The sequence below is a fragment of the Pezoporus flaviventris genome, unplaced genomic scaffold (assembly GCF_033815535.1).
Source record: "Pezoporus flaviventris isolate CSIRO_AGI_PZ_B2104156 unplaced genomic scaffold, CSIRO_AGI_Pfla_v1 ptg000056l, whole genome shotgun sequence".
NCBI classification, from domain to species: domain Eukaryota; kingdom Metazoa; phylum Chordata; class Aves; order Psittaciformes; family Psittacidae; genus Pezoporus; species Pezoporus flaviventris.
Genome location: NW_026892604.1, coordinates 672,608 through 689,740, shown reverse-complemented (window position 1 = coordinate 689,740; position 17,133 = coordinate 672,608). Strand labels below are relative to the sequence as shown.

Genomic DNA, 17,133 nt, shown 5'->3' with positions numbered 1-17,133 from the left:
ACTTCCCTCCCATCCTGCAGTCACCTTTTCTTTGCTAAAGATCTACTAGGTTTAACTATATTAAATATGAACCTCTTCAGCTGCTCAACCTTGCTCACATCGTTATGACTTCAGTCTTAGGCACTTGTATTCACAACTCAAAACGCGAACAGCAGAGGGAAGAGAAGCGCTGGGTTGCGAGACTGGTTGTGAGGTGTCAGTGCAGAAACGGGAGATGCTGGCGCTGGGAGGACGGGAAGAGAAACCGAAGGACTGAGAAATGCAGCCGGGAGACCCCTGCGCGTTGAAACAGCTCACGTGCCTTGTGCATGGGAGCTGGTCAGAGCCAAGAGGGCCGCAGCCAAGACAGGCTTCCGGCACTTGCGCGAGCGACCCGCGCGGTGAACGCGGGGTTGGGGCAGGATGGCCCTTATTGGATGTTCAACAGCGTGGCCCCGCCCTCCCGCTGCGGCCGGGCTCGCACGGTGCTGTCGCTAGCCAATCAGAACAGCCGCTGCCGGTGACGTTGCGGAGGGTGAGGTGGTGGAACAGTTTGAAATCCCGGCGGGAGCAGCCGCGCGCGCAGCATGGCGGAGCAGGGGCCGGCGGGGAGCGCTGCGGGGCCGCAGCGGGAGGGCCGGGACGGTGCCGCGGGCAGCGCTGCCCGGCAGGAGCGCGCCGGGGAGGCGAAGCCAGGTGGGGGCCTGCCCGTCCCGCGTGGGGCCGCCTGCAGCCTGCGGGCCGCGGTTCTGGCGCCGGTCGGGAAGGGATCGCTGAGCCGCGGGCAGGGTCGGGCCGTTTGCCCAGGGCGGCTCTGCGGCTGCAGTGGGGTCGGCGCCGGAGCGTGAGGCGGCCGCGGAGCCGGGGGGCTGTGGAGCCAGAGCAGGCCGCGGAGGGGTTTGGCGTGCCCCAGCCGCTGCTGTGGTGCTTCCTGTGCCCAGTACCCCCCGAGCGGGAGGAGGCAGCGGTGCCCTGGGCCGAATCAGGCAGCGGCTCGCCGCTTCTCGGCGTGAGGCCGCTGGTGCGTGGGGCGGGGACCGCGCTGGGAGCCGTGCCCTGTGGGGGAACACCCGGTGTCTGCGGACATAAACACAGCGATCTTCTTTCTGTTGTGAACTTGGGGCGGGTGTCTCCGGTACAAACCAGAGACACTTGGTCGGCGTCCAGGAACATCTGTGCGTTTGAAACGCTGACAGGAAAAACGCTTTCCTGGGAGAGACCCCTGCCCTCTGCCTTAATAGCACAGCATGGGAATACCGATGGTTTTAGTATCTAGGGAATATCATTGCTCAGTGCCAGGTCATTATTGATGCGAAGTTATAGGCTTGCTATTTGTAAACAAAGTGCAAGCTGAATTAAATGGCTTGTTCCGGAGTGTATGCTGTGCTCTAGTACAGGGCATGGCTATTGTAGTTCCTGTATTTGATTATGGGTGTGTAGGAAAAAAAAACTTATTTACAGCATATGTGTAGCATAGCTACAGTTTTACAATAAGCACTTAAAATATTTCATAAATCGTACTTGATTAAAATCAGCTTTTCCTTTATTTATGTGTTTCTGCTACAAAGAAAATTTACATTGCCTAAATACTTGTAACTGGCTCATGCACTGGTTCTGATTAGGTTTTGCTGATTGAGTTTTGCCCCAAATGTGTAAAATTTTTAAAAATTTGAGGTCAAAACTGCTAGCTTTCATAACACATCCTGAAATGTAAGGGATGAGTTAAAAACAATGTGATTTTTTTTTTTCTTTTACATATCTACATCTAGATATGTGGTGAAGGACAGACTGTAGTTAATAAAAATGCAGAAGTCTAGGAATTGTTAAAGTATCAAGGTATGGGCAAAGAGGGCGTCTTGAGCTGTTGCATTAATGAAAAGGAAAAAAACACATCATCATCGCTGTTGGTTTACTCAGTCATTTCCATGCTGTTTTCTGAACTTAGGGATGACCATGACTGAGTTTGTAATTGGAACACAAGTGGAGACACTTCCTGGAGAACTGCTATCATTGCCTAGTAACCTTCAAAGAACAGATTCAGCCAGTATCCATTTAAGTGGGCTAAAAATTACAACACTCCCCGTTCTGACTGAATTTCTATGTTAGTTTATTAAAATGCAAAATCAATGCCTGAACTGAAGAACAGGAAAAGACTTACAGGGAGCTGTGAAGACACATCTTTAGCTGAGACTTGTATCTACTGTTTTCTTGTGCATCTTGTGTATGTTTTGCTGTTTGCTCACAATAATCCTGTGCATTGTTTTGGATGTCACCAAGTAAGCTAGCATGTAGCTGCAGCTCAGCCATGTGGCAGCAAAAAGGAAATCGTCTTCTCATACGGGGTAACCATCCTGAAGAAGAGAACAAGTAACTAAATAAGGCAGTCTCTTCACTAAGGATAATTTAAAACATGTTGTAGAAAGCAGGTTCGTCATAGATCTTGAGCTGAAAAGGAATTCTATTGGAATAGAGTGATCTGTTCTATTGGAATAGAGTGACTGATGATTGCATTGAACTGACAGTATGTGGGCTTTGCTTTGTTCCCATTCCTCTTCCCAGATCTGCTCCAGGAAGATGATGATTCCAGCAGCGATTATGGCAGCAGCGATAAACCAGGGACTGTTTTAGGAAGGACTGCGCCAAATGGGAATGTGCTTTTTCCGGATGTTTTTCACACCAGTCATCTTTTGTTTTATGAGCGATTTAAAGCTTACCAGGATTATATCTTGGGTAAGTAATTTCTTAGAAAGGGAATAAGCAGTCAGGTTTCTTGTAGTGACTTATTAAATAATCCAGTTTAAGTGGAGTTGATTCTGTATTAAACTATAAGGTGATCTTAACTGGGCTTAGCAAAGATGTAGTGTGCTGTGATCACTTATGCTGCTATTGCTTGTGGATCAGGAGGCAATGGTTTCAGTATAAGTAAATAAACTCTGAAAGGCAGAGGTGCTAATATTGGATTCTGTGCCTTGTTTTAACTGATCTTACTAGTACTTTTTTTGTTTGTAGTAAGGCACAGGCTAGCTGTTTAATACCACTGGCACTGAAACTTTCAGTACCTGGAAGTTTGCGTACTGTATCTCTTTCTCTAGAGAAGCACAAAACAGATGTCTCTCCAGCTTTCTGAGAGAGACACACAGCAAAAATGCTGCTGGTTATCATGAACAAAACAGAATGAATTCAAACTTCAGATGTGAAAGACTTCAACCGTGTTGACTTTCATTTTCTGGTGAGCTGAATGACTTTCTTTACATAAATTGCTGTCTTCAATTTCTTTAGCTGACTGCAAAGTTTCTGAAGTGAAAGAATTCACAGCTGAGTACCTGGCGAAGGTCCTTGAACCATCTGGATGGCAGGCAGTCTGGCGCACTAATGTGTTTGAGGTCCTTGTTGAGGTAAATGCTCAGGCATTTAGTCTCCAACTAACATGATTTACCTCTAACAGACAGATCAGTTATAAGTTTAGGAGCTGATAGAAAATAGTAATGTTTTCATATCTAATTGCTAGTGATGGCTAGAGCAATGGGGATTTTTTTAAGGGTCCTTGTTTGAAACTGGAAGGGGAACACCAAATCAGTGAGAGCGAGCTGTGAGGTAGAACTCTGGGCACAGAGGGAATAAATACTTGGCCAGAGCTGGCTGGTGTAATGTAATCTTTTCAGATACCAGCCTCTGATAATTTCTCAGTTTGTTTTTTTTTTTTTTTTTTTTTTAATCAATAAAATTCTTCATTTTAGCCCACCTTGGTACTGACAATTGTTTTTCCACATTGTGCTCCTGTCACAGACCCACTGAGGATTGCTGGCTTTGGGTATTTCTTTTCTAGGTATCTCAGTGTCCAAATCATACATCTTTTTTCAAACCTTCGATGTTCAAACTGGCATTTCCATTACATTTTTGATGAGTACAGGCTGCTGGCATATGCATGGCATGTTAGCCTCCTCAGCTGTATCTAAGGTTCTGAGGAATCTTAAGAACTATTTGTTCTAACAGGTTGTTGATGTGGAGTATTCAGCTCTGAAAGCAGTTGTGCAACTCGGTGAGCCTTTCCTGTGTGAGTCGCGGGACAGCACCTTTACCTTGGAGTGTGTGCAGGAGCTCTTGGAGCTGAAGGAGCGAAAGATACTACTGCAGGAGCTGTGGGTTGTGTATGATGAGTCAGGAGAGTTGGACAACACAGCACTAGCTGTAGAGCATGTCAGGTAGGAAAATGCCCGAAGTTTAATTTTTGTCTTGAGCAATGACACTCTGATAGTATCCTGTGGGTGGTGCCCTGAGTTCTTGTGGTCATGCTGGCAGCTCCACAAGCTAAGCTTTCCAAAAACTGGTGACTGGTATTGTGCGAAGACTGTTCATAAAGAAAAATCTATGGCGTCCTCTGCAGCTGCAGGTAATTGCACAATAACCAGGTATGTTTGGCTGCAGCTTACTGTCAGTCTGCTTGCTGTGTCAAAAGCTTGGAAGAAAATAATTTGTGTTTTCCTTCCCTTCAGCCAGATTTCCTTGGGCTGTATCACCTTGCTGGCTCTAATGCAGCGTTTCTTTCTTTTCCATAACATTTTTCTGTTCTATTCTTTCTCTTTTTTTGCTTTTTTGCCTCCTCCCCTGAATTTTCTCTTTATTTTTCAAGTGTTCATGTCTTCTATTTTCTTTTCCTTTATCACCTCTGTGTCTTTTCCATCTCACTTGCTTTCATAAACTAAATACTGTGTACAAATAGGCAGTAGATGGATGAAACAGCTCAAATAGGGGGAATGACCTTCCTGTCTAGAAAATGGGCCATTTCAGAAGTGGTGAGTGAAAAAGGGGAGAACAGACACATTCTGCTGAGAGGTACTCCGTATTAGAGATCTAAGCTTGAATGATGGAGGTGACAAGCTCATTGCCAAAAAGAAAGTTTAGCTGAAGGATGCCTGCCCAAAACCAAACAACTTCCAAATCCAGCTTTTAGTTGTTCACTGTCTTGATGAAATTGGAACTTGGGCTTTTTAGGGATTTTCAGCTCTAATGGACAAAATAAAACTCTTTATGCAGGTAGACAACAGAGAACTGTGTGCGTTAAATATTTTATAGTAACATGGAACTTGAGCGAGGTGATGCTTTGAGATGAAATCTCAAACTGGTTACATTTGCATTTTCAGTGCTGTTCTCCCTGCTCAGGTAAACGTGATCTCCATTGTGTGGTTAAATGCCTACTTTGCTTCAAAAGGTTCTTCTACCAGTGCATCTGGAGGTCCTGGGATGAGGAGGAGGATGATGATTTTGATTACTTTGTGCGATGTGTTGAGCCTCGACTGAAATTGTAAGTGCAAAACCTTTGATATTATTTGGATAGAACCACAGGGAAGGGTTGTGTAGTAATAGTGACACAGCTAGATTTTTTAAAAGCCTTTCTTACTGGTAAATTTGAGCAAATTTATTCTAGCAGCATTCACTTCTGACAGTCAAAACCTTTCATGGAAAAAGGGTGCAGCTGAGACTGCCACTTGATTTCTGAACCCTCTGTTTTTCCCTGTCATCTTTGACCTTCCATCAGATGGTACTCCAGACCCAGCTATAGCCTCCTTCATGTGGATGTGAACTGTAATACTAGCAGAGGATGCTGTGATGCCTCTGGGTGTAGAGAAAGAACTGGAATGGAATTGAATGTAAACAAAAATTGTGAATTGGTTATGCTGAAGGAGGAATGCGTGCATTGTTTTCCCTAGTGGGATTAGTCAGCATTAGGTTTTCTGTAGGTGGGTTTTAAATGCTGTCCTGTCACGCGGAACTGAAGCAGTGCGTAAAGACATGATCTGTTTATAGTTTTGAGGGTACCAAATAACCAAAGCATAAAATATACCTGGAAAGAATAATTGTAAGTGATTTTTAATGTGGGTTTTCTCCTGAGATTTGATGCTGTATCTTTCTTTCATGAGTTACTCTTCCTTTTCTTATCATAACTTAGCACCGTGAGTATCTGGCAGTTTGTGTGTCATTCAGATACATGTTTGATACCACTATGATGCGGGGGAACTAAATCAGTGAACATTTGCAACCTACCCTGAAATGCTATTTAGAATATAGCATATAGCATGTACTTCACAAAGAAAAGGAGTGCAATTCTTCACATTAGAAAGGTGGCTGGAGGCCTCTCTTTAAGACAGGACACAATGTGACTCTTTCAAACAGGACTGGGATGTGCCTGTATTTTTCTGAGATCATGCAAACGAGGAGGAACTGTTATATATGGAAACTATACATGTTTCTGAAGTGTTTATACCAGTTCTCTCCAGCAAGTGGCAGTTCTGCTGTTGAGTTTTTCCAGCCTCATGGAGATCTGCCATGTCATGAAACTAGAATAGAATGATATGCCATGGGATAATGTTTTATTTTTTTTTTTTAAGACTGTGTGGCCTTACAGCCGTTTTAGCAAGAATCCAAAATGTTTAAAAAAATGTCTTCAAGTAGAAAAGTGAATGTTATACTTTCTTATTCTCTGATGCTTCAGCTCAGGAATAATAGGAACCATATTCAGTGCATGGAAACACAGTATGCTTTAAACTTTTTGGGTGTCTGGTGTGCGCTGTTTTAATGAGAACAGACAGTAGCTTTACATTGCACATTAGTTAAGTAAAGCTGCGTGAACTGTATAACTAAAGCTTGAAAAATCAAGATAATTTTATGCACTTTCATAGTGCATGGTCTAAAATGTAAAACGAATTGTGTACAAAATTGTTTCCTTCAGATGTTTTATATTTCTATATTACTATAAAATCATCTGCTGTTAATCATGCTGCATTGACTTACTCTGTTTTTAATAACCCTATTGCCAAAATTTTGTGAGGCTCTGTGTTTTTGTTCACCCTGTATAGATACTGACTGCTGTGACTACAAATTTTCTTGCTCTTTGGAGCATGTTTTAAGTGCACCCTTTAAAGAATCTCTGAAAGTCGAGGGAACATCTTTGCCCTTATTTCACACAGCCTCTCAAATAGAGTTCTGTATACTGTGTTCAGTTGGTTTCCTACAAAAATGGTGCGAGATAATTAAATCTTGTTTTATTTGTGTCATTAATTGATGTCCAGCTTTTTTGGTCCTACATGATTGGCCCTGAAGCTCTTGGCACTGTCTAGCTAGCAGATGTCCTCATCTTTTGACCTTGGCAATGCAACTATGGGCTGGCATTTTCTGGCTTGCGATTTCATTTGTAGAGGTTACTCTTGAGATGGTGCAGATTTTGCTATGCAGTGCCTTCCCATCTTCATCTGGTGCCGATAAAACCTTTCTTATTCTCATTCTGCAGTTTTGTTCAGGTAGTTTAGATGTCTGCTAATAGAGACTGTACATTATAGGATTTTTCTTTGACTTCAAACATGATTTTTTCAGTTTTTCTATTAAATGCTTAAAAGACTATTTTTTATATATAATTACAAGTACTTACCATTTTTTAGAGCTGTGCTTATGCCTTTGTTTTACCGTGATTTTCTGATACTTGTATATAATCTTCCAAGGTGGATGGCCAACTCTTTAGGAAGTAATTTATTTGTGTCTGTTCATATTTTTGGTTTTGTGCTTTCAGAAACTTTAGCAGTGTTGACGTAGACTGCACAGAATCTAGACTGAAGTACTGATGTACTTAATGTGTTTAAAAATTGTTCTCATATTCTGTGTTTAAAAATTGTTAATGTGAAATAATTGACCCCTTGCTCTGAACTGCAGGCATTATGACATTCTTGAACACCGTGTGCCTTCTGGGCTTGTGGCCAATTACCAGAACTACTTGTCTCAATGTGAAGAGCTTTACAGCAAGTTTTCAGATGTGAGGAGCTGCCTATCAAGCAGTGATTTAGACTCGGAAGTAGAAAATGTCTCCATGGTGGAAGGACTAAAATTGCATGAGAAAATAGAGCACTTAAAACGAAAGCTAAAACTAATTGAGAATCCTCTGCTCAGGTATTTGGTGGGTTTATGCAAGGAGGAGGGCCATACGGGAAACTATACATGGACAGTCTTTAATAAAACAATGATGGTTTGCTGCTCTTGTTTTAGGTATGTGTGTGGTTACCAAAAATACAGCAGTCTCCAAGCTAAAGGATTGAGACCAACGGGTGCCAAGATCACTCACATTGTGTCTTCAACCATGGTGGCAAGTACGCTGCAGTCATTGATAAGGGACAAACTTTGCCCTGAATCTTGTGGCGAAGAACAAGAAATACAGGTACAGCAGCAGGACTTGTCTGACTACTAACAGGTTTTCTTTCTGCTTGAGAAACAATAGGGAAGGGTAAGTTAATTTATCATGTGCAAGATACTACATTTGTAGTGTTGTTTTTTGTCAGTTCAAAAAAAGCGGTATAATTTTAACTGTAAGTGGTAAGACTGGATGATACAAATAATTTCTTTTAATTCATCTGTCTGCTGTGTACTCTATACAAGCAATTTCCTTCCTCTGTGTATGAAATGAGATAAACCTGTAATAATTCTACAATGAAACATGGTAAGGTATAATACTTATATATAATTCTGATATGCTGGTTTCTTTTGATGTTGCTGATAATGACCTAGAATTTCAAGGAAGAAATGTCTTTCTCTTGTTTTATTTCTGAGTAGGAGATACATTTATTTTGGAGCAGTCTAGTTCTAGTGAATTCAGACAGGACTTACCACTTTACTGGTTAACAGTTTGGATTCCTTGGGCACAAATGAAATTGCTTGCTGTATTCTGATCAAGTTCATGACCTGGTGGCTGCAATGGAGCCACAGGGAAGGTCCTAGATTAATTTTTGGGCTATAAATCAGATTTTCTGACTTGACAATTGAAAGTGCTTTTCTTAAGCTTACCCTGGAATTTGCTGGGAAGCAATAAATGTGCAGTTTCTCTGCACTGTTTGTAATCCTTCAGTACAGAATCCCCAATAATATTTGTGAAGGGTATCAGCCTGCCCTCTTTGGGCAAGAAAAAGGTCTATCTAGACCCCATATTTACTACTGTAATATCTAAACTCTATTGTGGGGTGACTTGCAGCAGGAGTAAAGGGTTATGTCAGTTGTTCAAACCAGTTCAAATCTAGTGGCTGAGTTTTCTTTACATTCTGTTGTCTGTTCAAAAGCTGGCTTCAAACCAAGGCCATATTGAGGTTTGCTTTCTGATGCATATGTTCTTCAATCTGTGTCTTTGTCCCAGTTTTCTTATGGGGTAATGGACATGACACAAATATTGAAGGAATGTTTTAAGCCTGTTTTTGAATTTAAGAATAATATCACGTTCTGGACAAAGTAGAAATTCTGTATTATTGATGCATTAAAAGGGATTTCTTTTAAGCAAAGGCAGCAACTTTTAATTGAAAAGCAAGCTTTTTAAGGGTAAAAATGCATCCATTTTTATAGCATTTTCAGGAGCTGATTATGTTTTCTGTCTTTCACAGTTTCACAATGATCCACTGGCAGCTGTAAATGCCTGTTATGAAGGAGACAGAGTCATCATCTGTCCTGGTCATTATATTGTAGATGACATGTTCTGCATTGCTGATTCAGTTGAACTAGAAGGTAGAAAGTTTGATAGCATAAAGATCCTTAAAGTAAACAATGTCTTGAACAAGCTTTGCAGAAAGATTTACTTTCTGTGGAGACTGGTGGGAGCATTTTTTGTTTGTTTGTTTGTTTTGTTTTTTCTTCTTTTCTTCAAAGTGTTCCTATTTCTGTCTGTAGAACCATGTCTAATGCAGGATGGGGTAAGCTGTTTCATTAGCTGTAGTTACTTCTGCAAATAAACTGCAAATTTTGCTGATTAATAGCAAATTAATAATTTCCTGCTAACCATTTGTCTGGATAAATCCTGTTTATATATATAATACAGAAGATTCAAAGAAACACAGGGGATTTGATGTTTTTTAATTTCAGAAGCAGAAAAGTCATTCTGAAGGGCTTCAGATTTTAGAACCAGTAACTTAAAAGTACTTCGTTTCATGTCTTAATGTGCTTCAGAGGTGAAGTCTGAGACTCCCTGACAGTATAGTACTGGTGAATACAGAGGGCAAGAGCCAAGTGCTATTTATGGCACTTACTGCCTGTCAGCGGGGGGGGGGGCTGAATATACATTGAATATACATTATGTGAAGCACATGGGTAGAAGAGGGAGCTGTGGATTTATTTTTGCTGTTCAAACAGACACAGCATATGTGATCACATTTTTCTTGCAAAATACTTGGTTTAAATACTTTTGTGTAGGATAAGTTGCATCCCTTCCTCAAAGTTCCTGATTTCTCAGTATAATTCCTCTGCTTAAGGCATGCACAATCTGCAGTGTATCACTGGGGCTTGTGCAGCTGTTCAGATACTTAACTGCATTTTTGTTTTGTCAAAAGCTCTTAATGAGAAGGCTGGGAGTTTAATTTCCTGCTGTTCTGGATTTGATTTTTCTTGCCCTCCTTATTTTATTGGTGTCATTTTCTTTCTTGTCCTCTTGTGTATGTTTGATTTATACAGATATGCATGGTGATAGCCAATGCACCTGTAGGATACAGGTTTGCACTAAAGTGCTTTATTTATCTGCAAGACTGACATTGTTCTAAAATTGTGGGGTGGTAGCTTTGAGAAAGCAGTAATACAAATGATGGAATAGCACCCCTATTAAAGAATATGCTGCTCTGTTTTAAGGAGGAAGGCATATGCATATGTATCTTTAGTATGAATCACTCTGAATAATGGGTACTTGCCAGGGTATTTAGTCTTACATGGACTTGTGTTAGAGAAGTTTTGATAGCAATAGGAGCAGCCAAAACTGTTTGAAGTAGGAGCATGAAGAATAATGCTGCTGACACTAATCTGAGCAGCTGGCCATTTGGGTGGCTTTCTGGGGATGAAAGAGTGACCCATCAAAGATAAAATGTCCCTTTGTTTAGTGGAGCTTTTTTTTTTCCCAGCTACTGTGCAAGTCAGTCCTAAGGTTGAAAGGTAAAAGCAGTAGCAACTGCAGGAAATCACAGTAAAGTTAACTTTAACACTTGACAAAAATGTGTAGCAAAGGCACCTAAGGGCTTTCCTTCTGCTTGTATAGTAGTTGTTCAAGCTGGATGGGAACCTGCAGTGTCAGCCCATCTAACACTTGTGGTCAGTGTTACTGGATGATTACTGCTGTTAGCCCATGGGCAGTCACTGAGCTTACAGGACGCAGCCATGACCACCTTGTGTATTGAGCACCACTGACAGCAGGTGACTCTTTCCTCCTCTATGCCTTATCTTCTCACAGTTTCCTTTTTACTACCAGAGCTGCCACTTCAAAGGTGAAGTGTAAAGCAAGCCAAAACTTGGCCAGGTGTCCTGGGTTCAGCTGTAACAGTTATTTTTCTCCTTAGTAGCTGGTGCAGTGCTGTGGTTTTTACTTTCAGTATGAAAACATTGCTGATAACACATGGATGTTTTTAGTTGTTGGTAAGTAATGCTTACCCCAGTCAAGGACTTTCCAGTCTCATGCTCTGCCAGTGAGGAGGGGCACAAGAAGCTGGGAGGAAGCAGAGACAGGACACCTGACCCAAAGTAGCCAAAGAGGTATTCCATACCACAGCACCTCATGCCCAGTTTATGAACTGGGGGCACTTACCCGGGAGGGCTCGGTCACTGCTCGGGTAGGGCTGGGTATCAGTTGGTGAGTGGTGAGCAATTGTTTGTGCATCACTTGTGTTTATTGTTTGTTTGTTTGGTTTTTTTTGTGTGTGTGTTTTGTTTTTTGTTTAGTTTTTTTTTCCTTTTCCCTCTTAGTTTTATGTTCTTTCCCCTTGTCATTTCCCTTATTAGCAGTAGTAGTAGTGGTTTGCGTTATACCTTAGTTACCAGACTGTTCTTACCTCAACCCATGGGACCTGCATTCTTTTGATTCCCCTCCCCATTCCCCTGGCAGCAGGGGTGGGGATAGAAGGAGTGGGAGTGAGCTAGCAGTTGCATGGTTTTGAGTTACCAGCTGGGCTTAAACCATGACATTAGGAAAAACTGCAAGTAGTCTGTAGGACAATTATTCCCAAAACTGTTTCCCTGGATAATAACTTCCTTCTGTGTGAAGTTAAACTATATGTGCCATTTGCTGTCCTGTAGTGTTCTCTCTTTATGCACTGGAAGTAGACTGCCCCATGCCACATCCCCAGGGGTGACCATAAATCAGTAGCAGTAGGAAAAGATTTCTTAGTAGTACAGTGTATGTCAGTCACTCATATTTGCATTAAGTCTGCTGTGTTTAAAACTTTCTGCCAACTCTTGTTCAAAGGCTTTGCTTTTGAAGCTTTTTACTTGCACATTACAGTATTTATTTATGTACTTGTTAAAAGCTAGCATCCTGCTCAGGCACTTCTTATCTGAGTTTGTGTGTGCTCTCAGAAAATGACAGGACTCATGCTGCTTTAATAAATACTGCATTATTGCTTTCCCTATCATGATTCTTGTCAGTGACAAGCTATAAGAGCCCTACATGCTCTAAATTTCCCTGTAAGTGGTTGAATGCTGACAACTATGGATGGTTTTGTAAATCAATGCTGGCATATGTTTGAAGGTTTCTTTTCTGATCTGAATTAATCTGGAAGCCCATTAACACAGGAACATTAAATTTTGACCCAAGTTTCACTTAAATATGGATGTTCAGTGAAGCTTACTAGCAATATCAAGTCCTTTGCACTTGCCTCCGTTGTGTCATGGTGGTGACTGCTTTTATACCCCCTTGCTCTTTGGAACCTCTGCTTGCTCTTCTGAAGCTCTGCACTTTGCAAGTGGACTGCAGGCATCAGTGTCCTTGGCTACTGTATCGCCCTGTTCAGCTGTAAATCTGGGGAGTGAGAACTTTGACCTTGGCAAATTTGAGCTCACTTACCCTTTTGTTCAACTGTCTAAAATAACTTTACGTTTTATAGCTTGTCATTCAAGTAAGGTAACTCTAGAGTTCTGAGTACCTGTACCTTGGTTCAGAGGGGATGTATGGTATAGCCTGGCCACTGGGTGGAAAATCATATTCAAGATACTAGACCTCAGCACCATAACCTCCATATTTAAATGTCTGTAATTTAGCCCCTGACTATTACCAATTATTCATCAAACTTCTGTCTTTCACCTCTGCTTCAAGGCTATGGCCTGCCAGATGATATTGTGATAGAAAAACGAGGGAAAGGAGACAATTTTGTTGACTGTACAGGAAACAATATAAGGATCTCCAGTTTGAAGTTAGTGCAGCATGATGCTGTGGAGGCGATTTTAAGTAAGTGTAAAAGTACCTTGATCTCTGTGTGACTCTTTCATAATTTGCTCATAGAATTAAAGCTGGGACACAGTGTTGGAATTTACTAGTTTTAACAAAATACCGTAGAGTGGAGCACTACAAGTATAAACATGCAGACTTCCCCCCCTTTTTTTTTTTTAACTTGCTCATAATGTGGAGTTCAAAACAACATTACTTTTTGCATTTTTAAGCTATTGGGGTTCTTGTGTTTTATTTTTATACTTGTATAAGATCATTTGACTGCATAATTTTTCTGCTGGTAAGGCTGCCTGGCTCTGACTGCTGTACAGCCTCTGTCAGGCAACCTGGAAGAGGAAATAATTTCTCCTTCCACAGAAGAAACCTCTCCATTGAGGAATGGCATATGCTGTAGAAGTAGTGTAGAACTTTGCTAACAGCACAGTCAAACTGAGGCTTGAATAATCCTAAATTGTATCCAATTAATTTATTGGCCATGATCCTTCTCTCTTTGCAGACGGTGCCAATTAAAATTTTGCCTCCAGACATTTGGGTTTAAAGGTGTTAAAATGTCTTTTTTTTGTCACCTGTATACATGTATTCAGTATCTTATTGAATCAGAAAAGAACAGTTGCTGCCACTTTTCAACAACAAAAAAAAAGCCAAAGAACCCGTAAGAAATTCTTGACTCCTACTCCCTTGCAACAGGGCTCTGGCTTATACTAAAAAAATAGCATGAGCTCACATGATGCATGTGGACCTGAAGTGGGTAAGATTAAAACAGTAATTTTATCACACTGCAGAAATGCTACAAGCCCATCTATGTGTAGGAAGGGTTTGCTTTTGCATAATTGATTAATTTAACAATATTTCTTTTTTGTGTATGCAGATGTCCGTCATGGGAAAACAACTGTGGAGAATTGTGTGTTACAATGTGAAACTGCAGGTGTAACAGTAAGAACTTCAGCTGAGCTGTTAATGAAAAACTCAGATCTGTATGGTGCCAAGGTACAAAATTCTTAACTGTGACTGGTTTCCCAAATTAAAATAAAGGTTTCTGCTTGGAAATAATTGTCTATAGCGGGGCAACTTTTGTTGCTCCTGAGAGAACCTTTACGAACTCATCTGGGACAGCTGCACATTACTGAGTTTAAGGAGATTGGTCCAGGGATCTTGTAGCCTCCAAGAGTATGTAGTGAAGTGTCTCATGCTGATTTGCGTGTGATATGAAAATTATGTAATAACAGTATATCTGTGACATAATCATTGCTGCATTGCTGAACTGATTCATGTCACTGAATGAAGTGATCTTCTGTTTTCTCTGCCCACAAATTTTCTCATTAAACCTTTCATTTGTTCTGCAAATGAAATGCCCTTTTTGGAAACCTTGTCCATTGATTCTTACAGAGGGATGGTAGAGAAGAGATGTGAACTCTGATTAGGACATTTCAAAGAACAATGGGGCTTTGAGTGTTGAGGTGCATAAGTGAAGAACATGAGTGTAATGCACAGCTATGCAGTTACTCTTTACCAGAGCTTTTATGGACTGGTAGCTATAAAGTTATGCATGAGGCCTCAGACTTGAGTAGGCTGCTTAAGTGGTTAGCAAAGCTGTGAAGCTGGAGTGGTAACACAATCTTGCATTGCACAAATCGCTAGATGAACAAAAAGATCTGCAATGGAACTCTCTAGTTAGATTGGAAATGTCTGAACTACTCGTAAACTGCTACCTATTTCATCTTGTAGAGCGCTGGTGTGGCAATATATCCAGGTAGTACGTGCACCCTGTTGGGCAATGGCATACACCATTGCAAGGAGGGGATACTCATAGAGGTAAGTTCAAGGCAGAATATACTACTTCTTCTAAAGCTTATAGCTGCTAAAGTTAATACAAATAATTTGTGTTTAGGCTGGCTTTATAACCTTGCTGCCTTATGTTAGAACTTTTGTATGTCACACATGATAATGGTACTTGTCCACCAAAGCAGTATACTTATTTTCTTTCGTATCTGCAGAAAGAAAATGCCTTTTACAGTATCACCTGCATAGGCAAATAATAGAATTCTAGCCAATGCATAGAACTTATTCTACCTAAAACTAGAAAATTTAGCATCCCTTTAGCTGTACATAACATGTTGGATTTCCATTTCTTTGCTATAGAACTTCTTAGGTGAACACCATGACATCCCCAAGATAACCATAATCAGTAATAAGATCCATAATAATGAAGGATGTGGTGTGGTCCTGGTTAGACCAACAGTGCCCTCTGATGTGAAGGATGCTTTAGCAGAGGGAACAAAAGGTATTTTTTTCTTCCTATAAGAAACTCCTGAAGCTAGTAAATCTAGTATACCCAGGTTTTTTGATTGCCCAATTCATAATTGTCTTAAATTGTCTAATGAAATCTGCATTGATTTAGCTGAAATGAATGTTCATAACACTGGAATTTCTTGAAGGATAAACTTGCTGCAGAGGAGCACTTTGAATGTCTGTACTTCATGGCTTGTGTGCACTTTCACTGAAAAGTCTTTTTGTACCTGATCTGTGCTCCCTGCTAAGCAGAGCTGTATGACTGATGGACCTCCTCAGGTCATATGGAAACCAGAGTGTGAGCAGCCAGCAAGCAGAAATGGCTTCTTTTACAGTCCTCCTGGTTCCTGATAATTCTCTGCTTTTTTTTTTTTTTGATGCATTAGAGCTGAGTTGTGCTCCCAGCGCAGTTTTTTTATTTTTTTTTTTCTGCAGGAAATAGAATGTGGCCACTGTATTTTTCATACTCTTATATTTCTTATATCACTTGGCAACGTGATGTCATCTCAAGAGGAAACCTTTTCCTCAAGCATCTTACACTGTATTTGGAATAGGTGGCTGTCACTAACTAGCTATCCAAAAAGTGAGTGGGATGAGGTGAAAATGTGAAGACTGAAGAAAACTTAATTCCAGGAGTTTTAAATTATTTTGCAGTTTTGCATGACTGATGACATTCTTATTGTTTCCTGACTTAGGGAATACTCAGCCTATCCAGTCAGGCAATGGGACAGCCTGTGCAGAGGGCTTCAGGCAAGAGCTACCAGCTGAATGTTTAACTGATGAGTTGGAGCTTTATGAGCAAGCGGAGATTTCTGAACAAACTGAAAGCAATTACATTTCTGAACAAACTGAAAGCAATTACAAAATTGCGTATGAACTCATGGTTACTTCTGCAAAGAGCCAGCTGGAGAAGAGAAGCCTGAGTGAACTGGGAAGTACACAAGCTGATGACAACTTAATGTCACAGGAAATGTTTTTTTCTATTGTGGGCAATCAGTTCAAATGGAATGGGAAAGGAAGTTTTGGTACCTTTCTTTTCTGTCCTAACTCCTAATGGCATTGCAATAAGAGATTAGCATAAGCTCTTATTTTCACTGCTGCTTTCGAAGGAGTTAATCTGTTCCATTAGCCTTCCATAATGTAACTAAAATCTCACAAATATTTATTAATAGTATATGTGTATAGTATGTGGGAACTTTGCTTCCTTGCTGCAAGTATGGGTAACATGGTAGGAAACAGAACTCCAGCATGGAGACTGTGCATGTATTCTGCTAATCTACAGATGCTGCTGCTTTGCTGGCTCTGATTAATTTCTTTGGTGTATTTAACTTCTCATTGTACAAAAAAAAAAACAAAACAAAAACCCAAACAAAACCTGAAAAGAAAGAAAATATAGATAGGGTATAGATAGGGTTCATCATGGAAGAGTGGACAACAGATGTGCAGCATTATTGACATGTCTTCATTTTTTTTAAAGCATCACTAGTCTGCAGCTGACTCCTGTAATATATGGACATAGTCCTTAATTTTTTGCGCTGAACAGAAGCTAGTAAAATGGTCTTCCTTAGGACTGTAATGGTTGGCTGCCAAGCTTCATACTTGAAGGGCTGCCTAGAAAAAACTAGGATCTGGAAGGGTAACATCATTCA

General features: G+C 40.8%; 1 protein-coding gene across 1 annotated transcript; it reads left to right on the top strand.

Annotated features, from left to right (window-relative positions):
• The first annotated feature begins 511 nt into the window (after positions 1-511).
• On the top strand, positions 512-16,891 carry SHCBP1 (SHC binding and spindle associated 1). The gene is made up of 13 exons (XM_061469313.1): positions 512-675; positions 2,539-2,709; positions 3,259-3,374; positions 3,973-4,181; positions 5,189-5,281; positions 7,681-7,914; positions 8,011-8,179; positions 9,387-9,507; positions 13,064-13,195; positions 14,064-14,182; positions 14,921-15,007; positions 15,335-15,476; positions 16,180-16,891. Exons 1-13 carry the CDS (start codon positions 567-569, stop codon positions 16,536-16,538), a joined length of 2,061 nt encoding a protein of 686 aa, XP_061325297.1. The 5' UTR covers positions 512-566; the 3' UTR covers positions 16,539-16,891.
• Positions 16,892-17,133: the final 242 nt, after the last annotated feature.